General features: G+C 44.0%; 2 protein-coding genes across 6 annotated transcripts in view; both read right to left on the minus strand.

Annotated features, from left to right (window-relative positions):
• LOC116049178 (equilibrative nucleoside transporter 1-like) overlaps positions 1-22500 on the minus strand; it is a 42876-nt gene that overhangs the window by 13856 nt on the left and 6520 nt on the right. The window contains exons 3-7 of one of the 5 annotated variants that reach the window (XM_036000000.1): positions 16272-16335; positions 11361-11442; positions 7767-7939; positions 2369-2539; positions 410-540 (exon numbers count right to left, since the gene is read on the minus strand). In XM_036000000.1, coding sequence (XP_035855893.1) covers positions 410-540; positions 2369-2539; positions 7767-7939; positions 11361-11442; positions 16272-16297 — 583 coding nt within the window. In that variant the 5' untranslated portion in view covers positions 16298-16335. Of the gene's footprint in view, positions 1-405; positions 541-2368; positions 2540-7766; positions 7940-11360; positions 11443-16271; positions 17352-22500 lie in introns of those variants that run through there. The other 4 variants (XM_035999999.1, XM_036000001.1, XM_031298602.2 and 1 more) reach the window with 4 other exon arrangements.
• LOC116049179 (reticulon-3-like) overlaps positions 18649-22500 on the minus strand; it is a 16770-nt gene continuing 12918 nt past the window's right edge. The window contains exons 5-8 of the mRNA XM_031298606.2: positions 21701-21770; positions 21567-21613; positions 19126-19184; positions 18649-18833 (exon numbers count right to left, since the gene is read on the minus strand). Of these exons, the coding sequence (XP_031154466.1) occupies positions 18785-18833; positions 19126-19184; positions 21567-21613; positions 21701-21770 (225 nt within the window). The 3' untranslated portion in view covers positions 18649-18784. The remainder of the gene's footprint in view (positions 18834-19125; positions 19185-21566; positions 21614-21700; positions 21771-22500) is intronic.

Here is a 22500-nt window from a genome sequence, read left to right on the forward strand (position 1 = left end):
AGGCAAAAGGGCCAACAAGTGCTCAGCATCTCTGGGAACTCCTTCAAGACTGTTGGAAAACCATTTCAGGTGACTACCTCTTAAAGCTCATCAAGAAAATGCCAAGAGTGTGCAAAGCAGTAATCAGAGCAAAGGGTGGCTACTTCGAAGAAACTAGAATATAAGACATGTTTTCAGTTATTTCACATTTTTTTGTTAAGTACATAATTCCACATGTGTTCATTCATAGTTTTGATGACTTCAGTGAGAATCTACAATGTAAATACTCATGAAAATAAAGGAAACGCATTGAATGAGAAGGTGTGTCCAAACTTTGGACACACCTCACACTCTGGCCTGTACTATATATATAAGATAACAAGTTATAGATAGGTTATTATATGATAGTTGGGTTATTGATCAGACTTGCGATGGCACAGATCATGGCGAAGGCAGCGAAGGTTCCAGCGAGTCCCTGACCGCTCATGATGGGAGTCGTATATGAAGCTGGCAGCAGCCCCGCCATCCCAAACAGACTGCCCTGGAGAATGGCTCCAAACGCTGTCAGACAGACAGGCAGGCAGTCAGACAGGCAGACAGACAGACAGACAGACAGACAGACAGGCAGTCAGACAGACTAACCCTAACCAGGCAGCAGCCCGGCCATCCCAAAAAGACCCTGGAGAATGGCTCCAAACACTGTCAGACAGACAGGCAGACAGGCAGTCAGACAGACGGACAGGCAGTCAGACAGGCACACAGTCAGGCAGATAGGCAGTCAGACAGACAGACAGACAGGCACACAGACAGGCAGACAGGCAGTCAGACAGACAGACAGACAGACAAGCAGTCAGACAGACAGGCAGTCAGACAGCCTAACCCTAACCCGGCAGCAGCCCGGCCATCCCAAACAGACTGCCCTGGAGAATGGCTCCAAACACTGTCAGACAGACAGGCAGTCAGTCAGACAGACAGACAGGCAGGCAGACAGACAGACAGACTGCCCTGGAGAATGGCTCCAAATGCTGTCAGACAGACAGGCAGGCAGACAGACAGGCAGGCAGTCAGACAGACAGACAGACAGACAGTCAGACAGACAGACAGACAGTCAAATTGAGTTTGTTGAACAGTACCTACAGTATCTGGGAACCGTCATTGATAAATACCTGAAATTTGATGTGAATTGTGATGCAGTCTGTAAGAAGGGACAGCAACGTTTGCACTTCCTTAGGAAGTTAAACACTTTTAATGTAGATAGGAAAATGATGTCCTTATCTTATACATCTTTTATTGAATCAGTTTTTATGTTTGCCATGATTGCTTGGTACGGTAACCTGAATATCAGGGACAAAAACCACCTCAGCCATATTGTAAAGGTGGCTGGTAAGGTGATAGGTTTCCCACAGTCCCCCTTGATGATTATCTTTGACCAGCAAGTTCTTCGCAAGGCAATTAGACTGCACAAACCACCCCCTTCACTCTGAGTTTGAAATACTCCCCTCAGGTCACAGATTTAGAGTACCTCGGTCCTATGTGCAATAACTCAGCTTAATTTGCACATGTAATGTAGTACTTTGTTTTGTTTTTAGAGATTGTTCCAGTGGTGATAAATTGTGTTGTGTGTATTACATACAGGAAACCTTTTTTGTACTCATGTCTTGTATTGTTGCCTCTATTTGAACGTGTGACTGCATATCAAGTTTCCCATTTGGGATAATAAAGTGATAAAGTGATAAAAAGTGACTGAAAGTATATGAAGCCAGAAGCAGCCCGGCCATCCAAAACAGACTGCCCTGGAGAATGGCTCCAAACGCTGTCAGACAGACAGACAGACAGACAGACAGACAGGCAGTCAGACAGACAGACAGACTAACCCTAACCCGGCAGCAGCCCGGCCATCCCAAACAGACTCGAGAATGGCTCCAAATGCTGGAGACACAGACAGGCAGTCAGTCAGACAGACAGGCAGGCAGACAGACAGATAGGCAGACTGATCAACAGACAGACTGCCCTGTAGAACAGCTCCAAACGCTGGAGACATACAGACAGACAGACAGGCAGGCAGACAGGCAGTCAGACAGACAGGCAGACTGACAGACAGACTGACTGATCAACAGACAGACAGACAGGCAGACTGACAGACAGACTGACTGCTCAACAGACAGACAGACTGATCAACAGACAGACAGACAGGCAGACTGACTGACTGATCAACAGACAGACAGACTGACAGACTTATCAACAGACAGGCAGACTGACAGACAGACAGACTGACTGCTCAACAGACAGACTGATCGACAGACAGACAGACAGACTGACAGACTGATTTGTCCACAGACAAACAGACTCAGACTCAAAGTTAAACTTTGATCCTCAGACTTAGACTCACAGTTGATGATGATGATCTTCACCATGGTAACGCAGAAGAAGGGCAGCGGCTCGAGAGGAACTTTGACGAGGACAGCGGTGGCCATGAAGACAAACATGATGATGAGCAGGCTGCCCATCACTCGCAGACGCTGAGGAATACTGATACAGAGAGCAGATGCTCAACGATTGGCTGAGTGTTGGGGGTTACGTTAGGAAGAAAAGTAGCTGAGGCATAAACCACAGAGAACCAAACTAAAGATGGCAGCACGTATCAAACAGAAGAACAGAGAACCAAACTAAAGATGGCAGCACGTATCAAACAGAAGAACAGAGCAAACAGAAACCTCAGCTGGTAACAAAGAAACCGATTAAAACAAGATCAGTCAGAAGGTTGGTATGTTTCTTCTCACGACAAAAGCTGTTTGTTTTATAAAGTCCAGTTCAGACCAAAGATTCTGGCCGAGACAAGTGTAAACTATAGTCTCCCTGTAAGTCTGCAGTCTGCAGCCTTCTGAAGTTTCCACCAATGAGACGAGACAAGATCATTCTACCAATGAGATGAGACGGTCTATCATCTGCATAGAAACCTCTCTCTGGTTCTAACTTCACACTTTTTAGGCTTTTTTCTTAGCTGGATATCATTTGTAGCATCTTAAATATGAATGAGGAGAGTGATAGTGAGCTACTTGCTACAGCAGCATCTCTAGTAGCAATGAAACGGAAAAAGGGTTTTATTTCTCTGATTTATGCTTTGTTCTAGTGCCGCTCCTTCTACTGCTCCCTCTCTTCAGTCTCGCTCTATCTCTCTCCACCACATACTGCTCCCTCTCTTCAGTCTCTCTCTATCTCTCTCCACCACATACTGCTCTCTCTCTCTCTCTTCAGTCTCTCTCTATCTCTCTCCACCACATACTGCTCTCTCTCTCTTCAGTCTCTCTCTATCTCTCTCCACCACATACTGCTCCCTCTCTTCAGTCTCTCTCTAGCTCCACCACATACTACTCTCTCTCTTCAGTCTCTCTCTAGCTCTCTCCACCACATACTGCCCCCTCTCTTCAGTCTCTCTCTATCTCTCTCCACCACATACTGCTCCCTCTCTCTTCAGTCTCTCTCTATCTCTCTCCACCACATACTGCTCTCTCTCTTCAGTCTCTCTCTATCTCTCTCCACCACATACTGCTCCCTCTCTTCAGTCTCTCTCTAGCTCTCTCCACCACATACTGCTCTCTCTCTTCAGTCTCTCTCTATCTCTCTCCACCACATACTGCTCCCTCTCTTCAGTCTCTCTCTAGCTCCACCACATACTACTCTCTCTCTTCAGTCTCTCTCTAGCTCTCTCCACCACATACTGCTCCCTCTCTTCAGTCTCTCTCTATCTCTCTCCACCACATACTGCTCCCTCTCTTCAGTCTCTCTCTAGCTCTCTCCACCACATACTGCTCTCTCTCTTCAGTCTCTCTCTAGCTCCACCACATACTACTCTCTCTCTTCAGTCTCTCTCTATCTCTCTCCACCACATACTGCCCCCTCTCTTCAGTCTCTCTCTATCTCTCTCCACCACATACTGCTCCCTCTCTCTTCAGTCTCTCTCTATCTCTCTCCACCACATACTACTCTCTCTCTCTCTTCAGTCTCTCTCTAGCTCTCTCCACCACATACTACTCTCTCTCTTCAGTCTCTCTCTATCTCTCTCCACCACATACTGCTCCCTCTCTTCAGTCTCTCTCTATCTCTCTCCACCACATACTGCCCCCTCTCTTCAGTCTCTCTCTATCTCTCTCCACCACATACTACTCTCTCTCTCTTCAGTCTCTCTCTAGCTCTCTCCACCACATACTGCCCCCTCTCTTCAGTCTCTCTCTATCTCTCTCCACCACATACTACTCTCTCTCTTCAGTCTCTCTCTATCTCTCTCCACCACATACTGCCCCCTCTCTTCAGTCTCTCTCTATCTCTCTCCACCACATACTGCTCTCTCTCTTCAGTCTCTCTCTATCTCTCTCCACCACATACTGCTCCCTCTCTCTTCAGTCTCTCTATCTCTCTCCACCACATACTGCTCTCTCTCTTCAGTCTCTCTCTATCTCTCTCCACCACATACTGCTCCCTCTCTCTTCAGTCTCTCTCTATCTCTCTCCACCACATACTACTCTCTCTCTCTCTTCAGTCTCTCTCTAGCTCTCTCCACCACATACTACTCTCTCTCTTCAGTCTCTCTCTATCTCTCTCCACCACATACTGCTCCCTCTCTTCAGTCTCTCTCTATCTCTCTCCACCACATACTGCCCCCTCTCTTCAGTCTCTCTCTATCTCTCTCCACCACATACTACTCTCTCTCTCTTCAGTCTCTCTCTAGCTCTCTCCACCACATACTGCCCCCTCTCTTCAGTCTCTCTCTATCTCTCTCCACCACATACTACTCTCTCTCTCTTCAGTCTCTCTCTAGCTCTCTCCACCACATACTACTCTCTCTATTCAGTCTCTCTCTATCTCTCTCCACCACATACTGCTCTCTCTCTTCAGTCTCTCTCTAGCTCTCTCCACCACATACTGCTCCCTCTCTTCAGTCTCTCTCTATCTCTCTCCACCACATACTGCTCCCTCTCTTCAGTCTCTCTCTATCTCTCTCCACCACATACTGCCCCCTCTCTTCAGTCTCTCTCTATCTCTCTCCACCACATACTGCTCTCTCTCTTCAGTCTCTCTCTATCTCTCTCCACCACATACTGCTCCCTCTCTTCAGTCTCTCTCTATCTCTCTCCACCACATACTGCTCCCTCTCTTCAGTCTCTCTCTATCTCTCTCCACCACATACTGCCCCCTCTCTTCAGTCTCTCTCTATCTCTCTCCACCACATACTGCTCTCTCTCTTCAGTCTCTCTCTATCTCTCTCCACCACATACTGCTCCCTCTCTTCAGTCTCTCTCTATCTCTCTCCACCACATACTACTCTCTCTCTCTTCAGTCTCTCTCTATCTCTCTCCACCACATACTACTCTCTCTCTTCAGTCTCTCTCTAGCTCTCTCCACCACATACTGCTCTCTCTCTTCAGTCTCTCTCTATCTCTCTCCACCACATACTGCTCCCTCTCTCTTCAGTCTCTTTCTAGCTCCACCACATACTACTCTCTCTCTCTTCAGTCTCTCTCTATCTCTCTCCACCACATACTACTCTCTCTCTCTTCAGTCTCTTTCTAGCTCCACCACATACTACTCTCTCTCTCTTCAGTCTCTCTCTATCTCTCTCCACCACATACTGCTCCCTCTCTCTTCAGTCTCTTTCTAGCTCCACCACATACTACTCTCTCTCTCTTCAGTCTCTCTCTATCTCTCTCCACCACATACTACTCTCTCTCTTCAGTCTCTCTCTAGCTCCACCACATACTGCTTTCTCTCTTCAGTCTCTCTCTATCTCTCTCCACCACATACTGCTCCCTCTCTTCAGTCTCTCTCTAGCTCTCTCCACCACATACTGCTCTCTCTCTTCAGTCTCTTTCTAGCTCCACCACATACTGCTCTCTCTCTTCAGTCTCTCTCTATCTCTCTCCACCACATACTGCTCCCTCTCTTCAGTCTCTCTCTAGCTCCACCACATACTACTCTCTCTCTTCAGTCTCTCTCTATCTCTCTCCACCACATACTGCCCCCTCTCTTCAGTCTCTCTCTATCTCTCTCCACCACATACTGCTCCCTCTCTTCAGTCTCTCTCTATCTCTCTCCACCACATACTGCTCCCTCTCTTCAGTCTCTCTCTATCTCTCTCCACCACATACTGCCCCCTCTCTTCAGTCTCTCTCTAGCTCTCTCCACCACATACTGCTCTCTCTCTTCAGTCTCTCTCTATCTCTCTCCACCACATACTGCTCCCTCTCTTCAGTCTCTCTCTAGCTCCACCACATACTACTCTCTCTCTTCAGTCTCTCTCTAGCTCTCTCCACCACATACTGCCCCCTCTCTTCAGTCTCTCTCTATCTCTCCACCACATACTGCCCCCTCTCTTCAGTCTCTCTCTAGCTCTCTCCACCACATACTGCTCCCTCTCTTCAGTCTCTCTCTATCTCTCTCCACCACATACTGCCCCCTCTCTTCAGTCTCTCTCTAGCTCTCTCCACCACATACTGCTCTCTCTCTTCAGTCTCTCTCTATCTCTCTCCACCACATACTGCTCCCTCTCTTCAGTCTCTCTCTAGCTCCACCACATACTACTCTCTCTCTTCAGTCTCTCTCTAGCTCTCTCCACCACATACTGCTCCCTCTCTTCAGTCTCTCTCTATCTCTCCACCACATACTGCCCCCTCTCTTCAGTCTCTCTCTATCTCTCCACCACATACTGCTCTCTCTCTTCAGTCTCTCTCTAGCTCCACCACATACTGCCCCCTCTCTTCAGTCTCTCTCTATCTCTCTCCACCACATACTGCTCTCTCTCTCTTCAGTCTCTCTCTAGCTCCACCACATACTACTCTCTCTCTTCAGTCTCTCTCTAGCTCCACCACATACTGCTCCCTCTCTTCAGTCTCTCTCTAGTTCTCTCCACCACATACTGCTCTCTCTCTTCAGTCTCTCTCTCTATATAAAAATAAATAAAATTGATCATTTTATTTCTATAGTTTGTAGCTGACTTAACCAGCTGACTTCTCTATTGGCTGTTGAAACGGGTGCTGGAGCCCCCTAAAGGTTCTCCAAGAACTACCCAACAATCTCAAGGATTCTCCAATCTCCCTCAGGACTAATTAACCCTCTTCGAGGACATCTATAACCTCCTGCATAAACATAGTCACCCCAAAAAACAACAACCCCCTCCCCAAATAGGATCACTGTAAAGTCCTGATAACCTTCTGGATCTTCCTGAACAACATTAAGCTGTTCAGTGAGAAAACTCTCTAAACCCAGAAAACCCTGGATGTTCTCTGCTGAAGGGCCCAGGGTCACTGCTTGGGTAGATGCCAAATCTCAGTCCACACACATGTTGACATGAACATGAGCATACTGCGCAGACATCAACACTTAAATCTTCAACAGCATCAACAGACATTAATGCAGTGGATATATTTCTGAGACACTCTGGGCTGCAGATGTTAATTTCTCCCCAATTTCAGATCACATTTCCTGTTGAAACATGTTGAATTGTAGTTTTATGTAATAGTGATTCCATAGCAGTAGAAAGTGCCGCTATAACCCTGTTACAGCATTAAGTGTTGATGCCTGCACAGTATGCTTTGTTGATGTTGACACGTGTATCGGGTCTGATCTAGCATCTACCCACCCCTGGCCTCCATTAATTCCCGTCGTCTTCCTTGCTGATTTATGTGTGTTGTTGGACTCTTCTTTATTGGTTTTAGTGTGTTGTTGGACTCTTCTTCATTGGTTTTAGTGTGTTGTTGGACTCTTTTTCGTTTGTGTTGTGCTGCAGTACTCACAGTGAGTGCAGGAAGGAGTTGAGGCAGGTGCAAAGGAGCAGCGGCAGCATGGCGCACAGCGTCATCACATTGTTGAATTTAGCCTCCAGAATGCTGCGATGTTCACCTTCTGCTTCTGTCTGATTGGCTGAATAATCGACCAATGACGAGTCCTTCAGACGGCTGGTGAAGTACTAAAGACACAGACACAACCATTGTGTTATTCTGTTTATATTCAGACTCAAACAACAACGTGTTGGCAGCTCTGCGCCCATTGGTTCCACTCATAGATATATATCCGTAGATACTACACTGACCGCTGCTGTTCATTACAGCAATACGTCAAGGTGGCCGTCAGTTTGGGACGGACATGTCGCACCACTTACTGCATTTAAGCTTACAGCTTACAAGCTTTAAGTCTTAAAGGTCCAATATGTAATATTGTTAAACAGAGGTTCAGTTGAAAACCCCAAAACAGCTAAAACTATATTGCTGCTTAGAATGTATTAACCCAAAAACAGCTAAAACTATATTATTGCTTAAAATGTATTAATCTGTGTGAGTGCTCGAAAACATATCAATCTGTATTGCATTTATAACAGGACAGATAGTGTGCTTTAGAGAATTGCAGTTGGTTGAGTGGAAAAGTACTGACAGAGAAGTGAAGTTCATTTTCCTATTGCTGCTAAGTGAAGAGAACTGACAGTTTGTGCAGAGCGGTGCAAGAGGAAGTCGGCCGACCACAAACTGTTGACCCCCAACTGCATATCCTGTATGGCACGTGGTGTGTGTTTCCTGTAAGCCTCTGCTGTATTGCCTTGCAAAAATATGAAATTATAGTGAACACCCCCGAGCTGCGTCTATGAGGGGAGGGAGTTAAATTGTGTATAAAAAGAGAAGCTTTGCAAGCTGAAAAGGCTTGATCAGACTCCTCTTGCTCTGAGCACAAAGGTTTTCAGTGCCTCTATCTGGAGGAAACACTCGTCGAGCCTATCTGGTTCTGAGTGTAGCACTTAGGGACAGTTTAGGTTATCTCGTGCTTTCGGGCAGCGGGACTTAGAAGATTCATTACACCTCTCAACACTCGGAGGGACACTCATTGAGCCAACTCGGTTATGAGTGTAGTGCATTTTATTTTAATACTGCTGTGTTAGCTTTGCTTTTATTTAAAAAATAAATAAAAATACCTGAGCTTGTGTTGGGCTAGGGGACCAAAACGTCTTTCTTTGCTTTCTTTGGGATTCTTCAGAACAGGTTCTACACCCCCGCGTCTAGGCGCGGCCTCCCCTCACAGGGGCCAGAGCAGACTCCTCTTTAACCACCTGGGCGAGTTGCAGCCCGGCGGGGACCGATTTAGACAGGCAGACCTCCTGTTATCTCCCAGTGGGAGTGCATTTCCCCACCTGCTCGGCTGGTCAGAGCCCCTGAGCACTTGACCTCTCTCAGATCGGCGACCACAGGAGGCTAGCGGGCGTCCTTAAGAAGGAGGGGACCTCCGTTGACCCTGGGAGGAGCGGCTGAAAAACTGTGAGTACTGAAGAAAAATCATTGGTTGTAAAGACCCCCTCGGGCAGTGCTTTTCATACACAGGGGGATAAGAGCCCGTGAGTTGGGGACGTCTAGGGTAGCATTGAAACCTCTTGCCTCGCCTCTGGGATCCCTGATCCGGGCGAGGGTCCTTTTTAGTAAGGGTGTGTGTGTCTCTCTAAAAAACTAACTAATCAGGGAAGTATCTAAAATAACTCCTTTTAATACAGACCAAAACATCCACTCTGCTGACTGGTGTTGCCGTAGGGAGTTGGCTCTATTAAACACAGAGAGTGATACTACGCCTTGGTAACTGTCACATCGCTCTTCAATATAGATACTGTAATAAATCCAAAAATGACCCCAATGCGTGATCAGATGTTAAGGAAACATGTTTAGTTGAAATACTATCTTTTCTGACAACAATGCTAATGCCAGTATTTTCTCCTTTTGAAATTTCCGTTACGTGACTGAATATCTGTTTGTGTTTTGGCCTGTGTGTTGTTATCAACTGCCCAGTTTGACAGCCGGGTAGCCAGATATACCTGTAAAAACGTAAACTCAGCGCACTACAGCTGTAACATTAGTACAGATATACTTGTAAACACGTAAACCCAGCACGCTACAGCTGTAACATTAGTACAGATATACCTGTAAACACGTAAACCCAGCGCCCTACAGCTGTAACAACAAACGGGATCAACAGAGATAGATTCTACCTGACCTAAAAACTCCCAGCATGTTTGTAACAGTTGTGTGACCAGAGACGTAACAAACCCTGGGTAAATATTGGAGATGTATTTGAAAGACGGAGATAGCTTAGAGCCCAAAAGGATGCCGAGTTGGTTAATTTCCTCTTGAACAGGTAAGCATTAGCTTATCACGACTACAAGAGACGGGCATTTTATGTCATTTCAACATTCATGTACTCCCATTGAATTATATAGCTAGAGTACCCAAGTTGGCTACTTGCAAAAACAACTGAGACACAGCCAGTAAAGTGATCCCGACTGGTCCTGGCAACACCGTCATGCTAACCCTGCTAACTGCTAGCTAAAGTTACTGGATGACCAGGCAAGCGGGCAGCAGCTGTTTACAATGTGTAGCCTGTTCAGCAGTGATGCTAGTTAACACTATACTCAACAGCAGGTCACGTTAGCCTACTGCTAGCTAGTAGCTGGATTAAACACAGTTACAATGCTGACAGCTAACGCTAAACGGTGTAAAGTGTGACTGTATTTCACTGTAGAGGATTCAAACACTGGGATGTAACAATCTGCAGCTGCCGTTGTCTGAACAACAACACAGACGGTGCTTTCAATGAAACTGGTAACCTACAGCCTCATGGTGCATTCAAAGTTATTGTTAAATACCCTTTTCCCATCTGGTGGTTGTTTTTTTCATTCAGCAGCTAGTGAAATAAGTTATTGTTATTGTTATACATTATTATTAGATCATTTAATTTTGACCATATGGTCTTAGCAATAAACAAGCCGTTCTTTAATGTCGCCAACTGTTGTTGAGTACCCTACTTTTTCTTTTCTTTTCTCTTAACTTTCTTAAAAAGTATCGGTTCAGGCACCGTTAAGGCACCAGGCAAAAATTATGTATGCGATTAATTTTGATTAATTAATCACAGAGTACGTAATTAATTAGATTAAATTTTGTAATCGATTGACAGTCCTAATAAAAATGCAGTTGTCATGAAAAAGGAAATTGTCTGTAGAGACTAAAACGTTTGCTTTGTCCCAGGCTGTAAACACGTTAAATTCTCCTGTAAAGCCTCAAGCGGTCGCTCAAGGAACTGCAGTCAGCCACGGAGTTACCACTTCAATAACACACACGGGACAAAAAAATTTTTTAGCATCTTACTGAGATATCACTAATATCTGAAATAAAAAAAAAAAAAATAAAAACATTTTACCTGACACAAGCTAGCATTAGCTTAATTCAGTATCAGGACAGTCACTTAGACTAGACTGCTGTTTGAGTTTTTACTCAATATAATTCCCCATCCTTCAAAATAAAAGCTGGTTCAGAGCAGAAGATGCTGTGTAGGTTGAGCACAGACAGGAAGTGATGTCATACCATGGTAGCCGTCATGAAGAAGTTCCAGGGCAGCAGCGTTCCCAAACCGAGCATGAAGAAAATCAGCCAGACGCCAAAATACCTGCAGAAAGACATTTTCAAAGTAAAACGATAAACATTTTATTATGAAACACATGAACACTTTGAATGTCTTTGTTCTGCAAGGGGCTGCTTATCTTCATATTTACAACCATTTAACCCTGAAATATTAAAAACATCCTAATACGTGTAGTTTACTCTGAGCAGATAGATAAAACGCTGGGTATCTGCTATTTCATAGGGGGGCACATGAACTAATTTCACAGCATAAGAAAACAAATAACACATCAATCAGCCAATAATCAATCAATTAGTTAGTCAGTCAGAGTGGCAGGAGAGTCTGATCAGATTTGATCACAGATTTTGACATTGAAGAGAACGTCTCTGCGTCACACTGCCATGGATGTATTTGTTATAATGTCTGGCTCGCTCTACATCATGCCCGTTATTACACAGCTAACTACCACATTAATCAATACTACATTATCGCCGTTACTACACAGTTAACTACCACATTAATCAATACTACATTATCCTTGTTACTACACAGCTACCACATTAATCAATACTACATTATCCCCGTTACTACACAGTTAACTACCACATTAATCAATACTACATTATCCCCATTATTACACAGCTACCACATTAATCAATACTACATCATGCCCGTTATTACACAGCTAACTACCACAGTAATCAATACTACATTATCCCTGTTATTACACAGCTAACTACCACATTAATCAATACTACATTATCCCTGTTACTACACAGCTACCACATTAATCAATACTACATTATCCCAGTTATTACACAGCTAACTACCACATTAATCAATACTACATTATCCCCGTTATTACACAGCTAACTACCACATTAATCAATACTACATCATGCCCGTTATTACACAGCTAACTACCACATTAATCAATACTACATTATCCCCGTTACTACACAGCTAACTACCACATTAATCAATACTACATTATCCCCGTTACTACACAGTTAACTACCACATTAATCAATACTACATTATCCCCGTTACTACACAGTTAACTACCACATTAATCAATACTACATTATCCCTGTTACTACACAGCTACCACATTAATCAATACTACATTATCCCAGTTATTACACAGCTAACTACCACATTAATCAATACTACATTATCCCCATTATTACACAGCTAACTACCACATTAATCAATACTACATCATGCCCGTTATTACACAGCTAACTACCACATTAATCAATACTACATTATCCCCGTTACTACACAGCTAACTACCACATTAATCAATACTACATTATCCCCGTTACTACACAGTTAACTACCACATTAATCAATACTACATTATCCCCATTATTACACAGTTAACTACCACATTAATCAATACTACATTATCCCCATTATTACACAGCTACCACATTAATCAATACTACATCATGCCCGTTATTACACAGCTAACTACCACAGTAATCAATACTACATTATCCCTGTTATTACACAGCTAACTACCACATTAATCAATACTACATCATTCCCGTTATTACACAGCTAACTACCACATTAATTAATACTACATTATCCCCGTTACTACACAGTTAACTACCACATTAATCAATACTACATTATCCCCGTTACTACACAGTTAACTACCACATTAATCAATACTACATTATCCCTGTTACTACACAGCTACCACATTAATCAATACTACATTATCCCCGTTATTACACAGCTAACTACCACATTAATCAATACTACATCATTCCCGTTATTACACAGCTAACTACCACATTAATTAATACTACATTATCCCCGTTACTACACAGTTAACTACCACATTAATCAATACTACATTATCCCCGTTACTACACAGTTAACTACCACATTAATCAATACTACATTATCCCCATTACTACACAGTTAACTACCACATTAATCAATACTACATTATCCCTGTTACTACACAGCTACCACATTAATCAATACTACATTATCCCCGTTATTACACAGCTAACTACCACATTAATCAATACTACATTATCCCCGTTATTACACAGCTAACTACCACATTATTCAATACTACATCATGCCCGTTATTACACAGCTAACTACCACAGTAATCAATACTACATTATCCCTGTTATTACACAGCTAACTACCACATTAATCAATACTACATCATGCCCGTTATTACACAGCTAACTACCACATTAATCAATACTACATTATCCCCGTTATTACACAGCTAACTACCACATTAATTAATACTACATTATCCCCGTTACTACACAGTTAACTACCACATTAATCAATACTACATTATCCCCATTATTACACAGCTAACTATCACATTAATCAATACTACATTATCCCCGTTACTACACAGCTAACTACCACATTAATCAATACTACATTATTCCCATTATTACACAGCTACCACATTAATCAATACTACATCATGCCCGTTATTACACAGCTAACTACCACAGTAATCAATACTACATTATCCCTGTTATTACACAGCTAACTACCACATTAATCAATACTACATCATTCCCGTTATTACACAGCTAACTACCACATTAATTAATACTACATTATCCCCGTTACTACACAGTTAACTACCACATTAATCAATACTACATTATCCCTGTTACTACACAGCTACCACATTAATCAATACTACATTATCCCCGTTATTACACAGCTAACTACCACATTAATCAATACTACATTATCCCCGTTATTACACAGCTAACTACCACATTAATCAATACTACATCATGCCCGTTATTACACAGCTAACTACCACATTAATCAATACTACATTATCCCCGTTACTACACAGCTAACTACCACATTAATCAATACTACATTATCCCCGTTACTACACAGTTAACTACCACATTAATCAATACTACATTATCCCCATTATTACACAGCTAACTACCACATTATTCAATACTACATCATGCCCGTTATTACACAGCTAACTACCACAGTAATCAATACTACATTATCCCTGTTATTACACAGCTAACTACCACATTAATCAATACTACATTATCCCTGTTATTACACAGCGACTTACTAAATACATCAATACTACATCATCCGCATTATTACACAGCTACTTACCAAATACATCAATACTACATTATATACGTTATTACACAGCTACTTGCCAAATAAATCAATACTACATTATCCACATTATTACACACCTACTGTACTTACCAAATAAATAAAAAATTTTACTCAAAATATTGATTCAAAATAGGGCTGTCAGCATTAACGCATTAATCACGATGCGATTAAGGGTAGAGCATAACGCGTTAATTTTTTTTATCGCATTAATCACATGCCGCCATTTATTAATTTATTTTACACTTCACTGGGCTTGGCGTGGTGCCTTACAGGCTACTATTTTGACCCTTTGCAGCACTGTTATTTATCATCAAGCTGCCACTTCCTCCTAACACATCCTGCTGCTGCAGGCTGCAGCATGATGGAGAAACACAGCAGCAATAACTCTGAATGGAGCTTTTTATTTTCAAAAATTCCCGGACGGCTCATTAGACAAGTCTAAAGCCATATGCACATTATGTAAAACCAAATTAAAATATCACCGCAGCACATCAAGCTTGAGCTACCACCTACGAGCTAGTTAACGTGACTCAGGTTGATGCTAGCAGGCTCAGGCAGAGCTATATTTTGGCGAGTGCTACTCCCCGACCTGTTGATGAAACCAATTCCTAACTCCATAACTGCAGACCTGTCAGCATTGTAGAGGACTCAGGTCTTAAAGACTACGGTTGGCATGTTCTGACTCGTCTTATACATGGTCGTCGAGGGGGACAGTAGTTTCACCTGACCGTCTTACACATGGCCGTCGAGGAGGACAGTAGTCTCACCTGACCCGTCTAATACATGGCCGTCGAGGGGGACAGTAGTCTCACCTGACCCGTCTTATACATGGCCGTCGAGGGGGACAGTAGTCTCACCTGACCCGTCTTATACATGGCCGTTGAGGGGGACAGTAGTCTCACCTGACCCGTCTTATACATGGCCGTCGAGGGGGACAGTAGTCTCACCTGACCCGTCTTACACATGGCCGTCGAGGAGGACAGTAGTCTCACCTGACCCGTCTTATACATGGCCGTCGAGGGGGACAGTAGTCTCACCTGACCCGTCTTATACATGGCCGTCGAGGGGGACAGTAGTCTCACCTGACCCGTCTTATACATGGCCGTCAAGGAGGACAGAAGTCTCACCACACACAGCCTGTACCACACGGAGAAAGCAGCCACACTGGAACTGCGTGAATAAAGAATTATACAGCTTTGTTAAATACTTGATTCTGATTGGTCAATCATGGCATTCTGCTGTACTGTATGTTGCCATGGACACAGTTCCGATCATAGTCTATGAAAGGACCATTTTAAATCAATAAAATCATTTTGTGTCAAATTCTTTATTTCTTCAGTAAGCAGTTGTGTAATAAACGTCCTAATGTCATTATTATGCAGGAGCCAACACACAGCGAAGGATTCAAGGAGTCAATAAATCTACTGAACACTGAGAATTCATTACCACCCCAACTCAGAAACATCCATTCATCCCCCATTTCAAATTGCAACTCAAAACACATCTGTTTAAAACTGCCTATTCCACTTGATCTCAACTGCTCGGCCTCTTTCTATTGTTTCTATTTTATTCTTTATTTTTATTTATATTTTTTGCTGTTTTTAAATGTCTTATGTATCCCTGTACGGTGTCCTTGAGTGCCGAGAAAGGCGCCTTTAAATAAAATGTATTATTATTATTAATAATATTATAAGTTGTTTTTGACTCACTTGTCTCTCGGGGAGCTGACGGCCATTTTCCTCTGAAGAACTAATCGACTGAAGAACCGATCGACTGAAGAACCGATCGACTGAAGAACCGATCGACTGAAGAACCGATCGACTGAAGAACCTTCTGCAGATGTTTTGCAGACGTTTTGCAGTTATTTTCCTCGTCAGTCAGAATCTGCTCCTGATTGTTAAACCTCAACACCAACCAGCTGCTCTCTCTCTCTGTTAAAGTATTCTCTAACTCTCTAGTGTGTCAGGAGTCAGTTTGTTAAATATTCTGGCAGTTAAAGCTTTGTCTCTTTCAGTCTTTCTTTCCAGACAGTTGTGAAATAATTCTTCCTGTATCAGTCACGTTTTTTTTTAAATCCTGCTTCCTCTCTCTTCCTCCTGGGGCTCGTCTCTCTTCTTTCTGCAGTTTCAGCAGAATCAGTTCTTCAGCGGAAGTGCCCTTTGACCTCTGGTATCAGTTCAGTGGACTTTGTTACTGTGGAGATGGTGACGATGTGATAACAAACAACGCTACAGTTTAGTTACCATGAAGAAATATTTTTAACTTCTTTTGAATCTAATTATTGTCAGATTCAAAGGAAACAAATGATTTATTATTCATGATATTAAATGTTAAACTGTTTGTGATCTTTACATGTCGCACAGAAGGTGGAATAAATGTTTGTCTCATGTTATTAATGTTGAATAAAGTTTGTCTCATGTTATTAATTTTGAATAAAGTTTGCACATTGAACTGTTTCACCTGCGTGACTCAGTTGGGTTTTATAAAACTAAAGAAAAAACTACACCAGCACTTCTCTGTATTTCTGTTTATATCTTCATGTTTATATCTTACTTATATATTCATTATCTAATAAAAGACAGAACTAATCCTGCAGCATTTGCAGTTTGAGTCAGTATTTGTAATAAAAAGACATTTTACAATAGCTAACTGATCAATAATTAACAGCAGATCAATATGATCAGATCAGTAATCATTAATGAGAGGGTGAGGTTTTGCTCCGCTGTGTGTTCACTGGGCTCTAACAAACATGGTCAAAGTGTTTCACTTCTTTTGGTTTGAGTTTTTGGGGAATTGGCTGGAGGCAGTTGGAGGTAATGAAGTCTGTCTGGTGTAGCAGGAGGAGATAACGGTCCAACCAGAAGACTCACTCAGGCTGAGAGCTGGGGAATGCTGGAGACAGGGTGGTACAGTGGCTCAGTGGTTCGCACTTCTGCCTCACAGCAAGTTGGAACTGCAGAGTTCGATCCCCAGTCCGGGCAGGGCCTGTCTGTGTGGAGTTTACATGTTCTTCCCGTGTTTGCATGGGTTCCCTGCGGCTGCTTTGGTTTCCTCCCACCATAAAGACATGCATGCTGGGTAACTAGGACTACAGTTGAAAATTAGCCTTCTGGCTAACACTGGTGCATTTACAGAAATGTTGATTAATCTGCATTGTCCTAATAACATTAATAAATCTTAAGACTTCAGGCTCGAACAACTCTTATTAGTCCAGAAATCCAAAAATACATAAACAAAAATATTACAAAACTTAGAAGTCTCACGCACACTTGGAAAACTCAGGTTAGTTAGTTAGTTAGTAGAAAACACAAGAGCAAAGAGCCACTGAACTCTATCGACAGCCATGGGATAATCTGGTACCGGAGTGGAGTCTGGACCAGGCTTTATCAGAGAGATAAGGAGATGAATATCAGGTGGGCCTCGTCACACAGGCCCAGCTCGGCCAGCCAGCCACAGACTGCCAGGGAGAGAGACTGAGTGATAAGGAGATAAATGCTGCAAGGTGTGCCTCGTTACAGAGAATACGCCCTCTGCTGCGCCCCCACTGCCGGGGACAGAAACAGGAAAACCCACCAAACAAATACCAAAACAGCAGAGAGAAACAGCACCATGACACCTCTGCATGAGAGAAGGACTGTTTGAACTCTGTAATGTTTCCCAGCCATCAGTCTTTATTTTCTCTGCCGTGGTCGGTGCATTCCTGTAGATCTCTGAGTGTCTCCTGTAGATTAAACTGATTTTTAATTTCAATAAGTCAAACTGGTCTTTTATTTTAATAAGTCAGATTGATCTTTTATTTTAATAAGTCAGACTGAAGTCTTTTATTTTAATAAGTCAGATTGATCTTTTATTTTAATAAGTCAGACTGAAGTCTTTTATTTTAATAAGTCAGACTAATCTTTTATTTTAATAAGTCAGACTGAAGTCTTTTATTTTAATAAGTCAGATTGATCTTTTATTTTAATAAGTCAGACTGAAGTCTTTTATTTTAATAAGTCAGACTAATCTTTTATTTTAATAAGACTTCAATAAGTCAGACTGTAGGGAAGACTCTCAGTTTGAACAGGAGGACATAGGACACGAGAGGGGGGGTAATATGTGAACTCTTCTTTAATGAAACAAAGTGAATAAAACAAACAAGCTTCACTTTGGTTTTCTTATCAGTCAGCAGCTGATTTGCTTACAAACGGACCAATCAGAGCACAGTGTGGGGGTCAGCTGGTCACTCAGCTTTGGATCTTCTCACAGCTCCAGGTAACCGGTCCTGCACCCTGAAACACACAAACACACACAAACACACACAAACACACACAGTGACACACAGAAACACACACAGTGACACACACAAACACACACAGGCATACACAGAGAGACTCACAAACACACACACAAAAACACAGAAACACAGAAACACAGAAACACACAGAGACACACAGACACAAACAAACCATCATACACACACAAACACACAGAAACACACACACACAGAGACACTCTGTTAGGGTGGAGCAGCTACACCTGTCTGGAAGACCCCCAACGCCTGCAGCTCTGATGGGAACTTACTTCTGCAGCATCTCCTCCACTCTGGACCGGATCAATTCAAAGTACTGATCGATCTGGGTCTAAACACGCACACACACACACACACAGACACACGCACACACACACACACAGAGACATGCACACACACACACACACACACACACACAGACACGCACACAGACACACACATTTGAATGTTATAATAACGTTTTTGAAAAGGGGAACCACCACCCTGGTCTGCCACTCCTTAGGCACCGTCCCAAACTTCCACGCAATGTTGAAGAGGCGTGTCAACCAAGACAGCCCCTCCACACCCAGAGCTTTCAGCATTTCTGAATGGATCTCATCAATCCCTGGGGCTTTGCCACTGTGGAACAGTGGAGTTGTTTAACTACCTCAGTGACTTCCACCTGGGAAATTGACGACAATCCCCCATCAGCTCTGCCTCTACCATAGAGGGTGTATTAGTTGGATTTAGGAGTTCCTCAAAGTGCTCCTTCCACCGCCCTATTACCTCCTCAGTTTAGGTCAACAGCGTCCCATCCTTACTGTACACAGCTTGGATGGTTCCCCGCTTCCCCCTCCTGAGGTGGCGAACGGTTTTCCAGAAGCACCTTGGTGCCGACCGAAAGTCCTTCTCCATGTCTTCTCCGAACTTCTCCCACACCCGCTGCTTTGCCTCTTTGACGCCAGAGGCTGCAGCCCTTTGGGCCCTTCGGTACCCTGCAACTGCCTCTGGAGTCCTCAGGGATAACATATCCCGGAAAGACTCCTTCAGTCGGACGGCTTCCCTGACCACCGGTGTCCACCACGGTGTTCGTGGGTTACCGCCCCTTGAGGCACCTAAGACCCTAAAACCACAGCTCCCTGCCGCAGCTTCAGCAATGGAAACTTTGAACATTGTCCACTCGGATTCAATGCCCCCAGCCTCCACAGGGATGCACGAAAAGCTCCGCCGGAGGTGTGAGTTGAAAGTCTGTCGGGTTTACCCGTACTACCCGTTTGGGCTTACCAGGTCTGTCCAGAGTCTTCCCCCACCCCCTGACCCAACTCACCACCAGATGGTGATCGGTTGACAGCTCCGCCCCTCTCTTCACCCAAGTGTCCAAAACATACGGCCTCAGATCACATGAAACGATTATAAAATCGATCATTGACCTTCGGCCTAGGGTGCTCTGGTACCAGGTACACTTATGAGCATCCCTATGTTTGAACATGGTGTTCATTATAGACAATCCATGACTAGCACAAAGTCCAACAACAAACAACCACTCGGGTTTAGATCAGGGAGGCCGTTCCTCCCAATCACGCCTCTCCATGTGTCTCCATCATTGCCCACATGCGCATTGAGGTCCCCCAGCAGAACTATGGAGTCCCCCACTGGAGCCCCATGCAGGACTCCATTCAAGGTCTCCAATAAAGCCGAATACTCCGAGCTTTTGTTTGGTGCATATGCACAAACAACAGTCAGATTTCCCCCCCCCCCCACAACCCGCAGGTGTACGGAGGCGACCCTCTCGTCCACTCGTGTGAACTCCAATGTAGCGGCGCTTAGACGGGGGCTTGTGAGTATCCCCACACCCGCCTGGTGTCTCACACCCTGGGCAACTCCGGAGAAGAAAAGAGTCCAACCCCTATCCAGGAGTATGGTTCCAGAACCGAGACTGTGGGTAGAGGTAAGCCCCACCAGATCTAACCGGTAGCGCTCCACCTCCCGCACAAGTTCCGGCTCCTTCCCCCACAGAGAAGAGACGGTCCACGTCCCCAGAGCCAGCTCCTTCCCCCACAGAGAGGAGATGTTCCACGTCCCCAGAGCCGGCTCCTTCCCCCACAGAGAGGAGATGTTCCACGTCCCCACAGCCGGCTCCTTCCCCCACAGAGAGGAGACGGTCCACGTCCCCAGAGCCAGCCTCTGCTGCCCGGGTCTGGTCCGTCGAGGCCTCTGACCTTCACCGCCACCCGTGTGGCAGCGCACCCGCCCCCAGCGGTTCCTCCCATAGGTGGTGGGCCCATGGGTTGGAGAGAGAGGTGCCACATAGCTTTTTCGGGCTGTGCCCGACCAGGCTCTGTGGCAAACCCGGCCACCAGACGCTCGCTGACGAGCCCTCCATCTGGGCCTGGCTCCAGACGGGGGCCCCGGGCTTCCTCCGGGCAGGGTCACTCCATCTCTTCCTCGGTCAATCATAGGGTCTTTGAACCATTCTTTGTCTGGCCCCTCACCTGAGACCACTTTGCCTTGGGAGACCCTACCAGGAGCACAAAGCTCCAGACAACACAGCCCTCAGGTTCATAGGGACACACAAACCTCTTCACCACGATAAGGGGATGGTTCCCGGAGAGGCACCTGAACATTAGTTTTAGTAAATATGAGTATGGGTGCACGCTTTGGGAGACGATGCTGACAGAAAGAAGGCAGAAGTTCTTTTAAAAACACTGTTAATGTTTGTCTCATTCTGCCGTACCTTTTTCTTCTGGTAGATGAGCGGTGTGCTGAAGAAAACAATGTCCGCTGGAAACAAGAGAAGAGGCTTCAGGTTAGTTAGAAGAGTCAGTTTGGGTTACACATTTAAATCCATGAGTCAAAGACAAGTCGCACCAAGAATCAGGATGGAGACTCCGTTAAAGATCGCTCCGACGTATGTCATCATCCACATGACCCCAGCCAGCTGAAACATGAAGAAGACATACAGCTGAAACATGAAGAAGACATACAGCAGAAACATGAAACAAGAAGAACACATACAGCTGAAACATGAAACATGAAGAACACATACAGCTGAAACATGAAACATGAAGAACACATACAGCAGAAACATGAAACAAGAAGAACACATACAGCTGAAACATGAAGAACACATACAGCTGAAACATGAAAAATGAAGAACACATACAGCTGAAACATGAAGAACACATACAGCTGAAACATGAAACATGAAGAACACATACAGCTGAAACATGAAACATGAAGAACACATACAGCTGAAACATGAAGAACACATACAGCTGAAACATGAAACAAGAAAACACAAAGCTGAAACATGAAGAACACATACAGCTGAAACATGAAACAAGAAAACACAAAGCTGAAACATGAAACATGAAGAACACATACAGCTGAAACATGAAGAACACATTCAGCTGAAACATGAACACATACAGCTGAAACATGAAGAACACATACAGCTGAAACATGAACACATACAGCTGAAACATGAAGAACACATACAGCTGAAACATGAAACATGAAGAACACATACAGCTGAAACATGAAGAACACATACAGCTGAAACATGAAACATGAAGAACACATACAGCTGAAACATGAAGAACACATACAGCTGAAACATGAAACATGAAGAACACATACAGCTGAAACATGAAACATGAAGAACACAC

The sequence above is a fragment of the Sander lucioperca genome, chromosome 4 (assembly GCF_008315115.2).
Source record: "Sander lucioperca isolate FBNREF2018 chromosome 4, SLUC_FBN_1.2, whole genome shotgun sequence".
Taxonomy (NCBI): Eukaryota; Metazoa; Chordata; class Actinopteri; order Perciformes; family Percidae; genus Sander; species Sander lucioperca.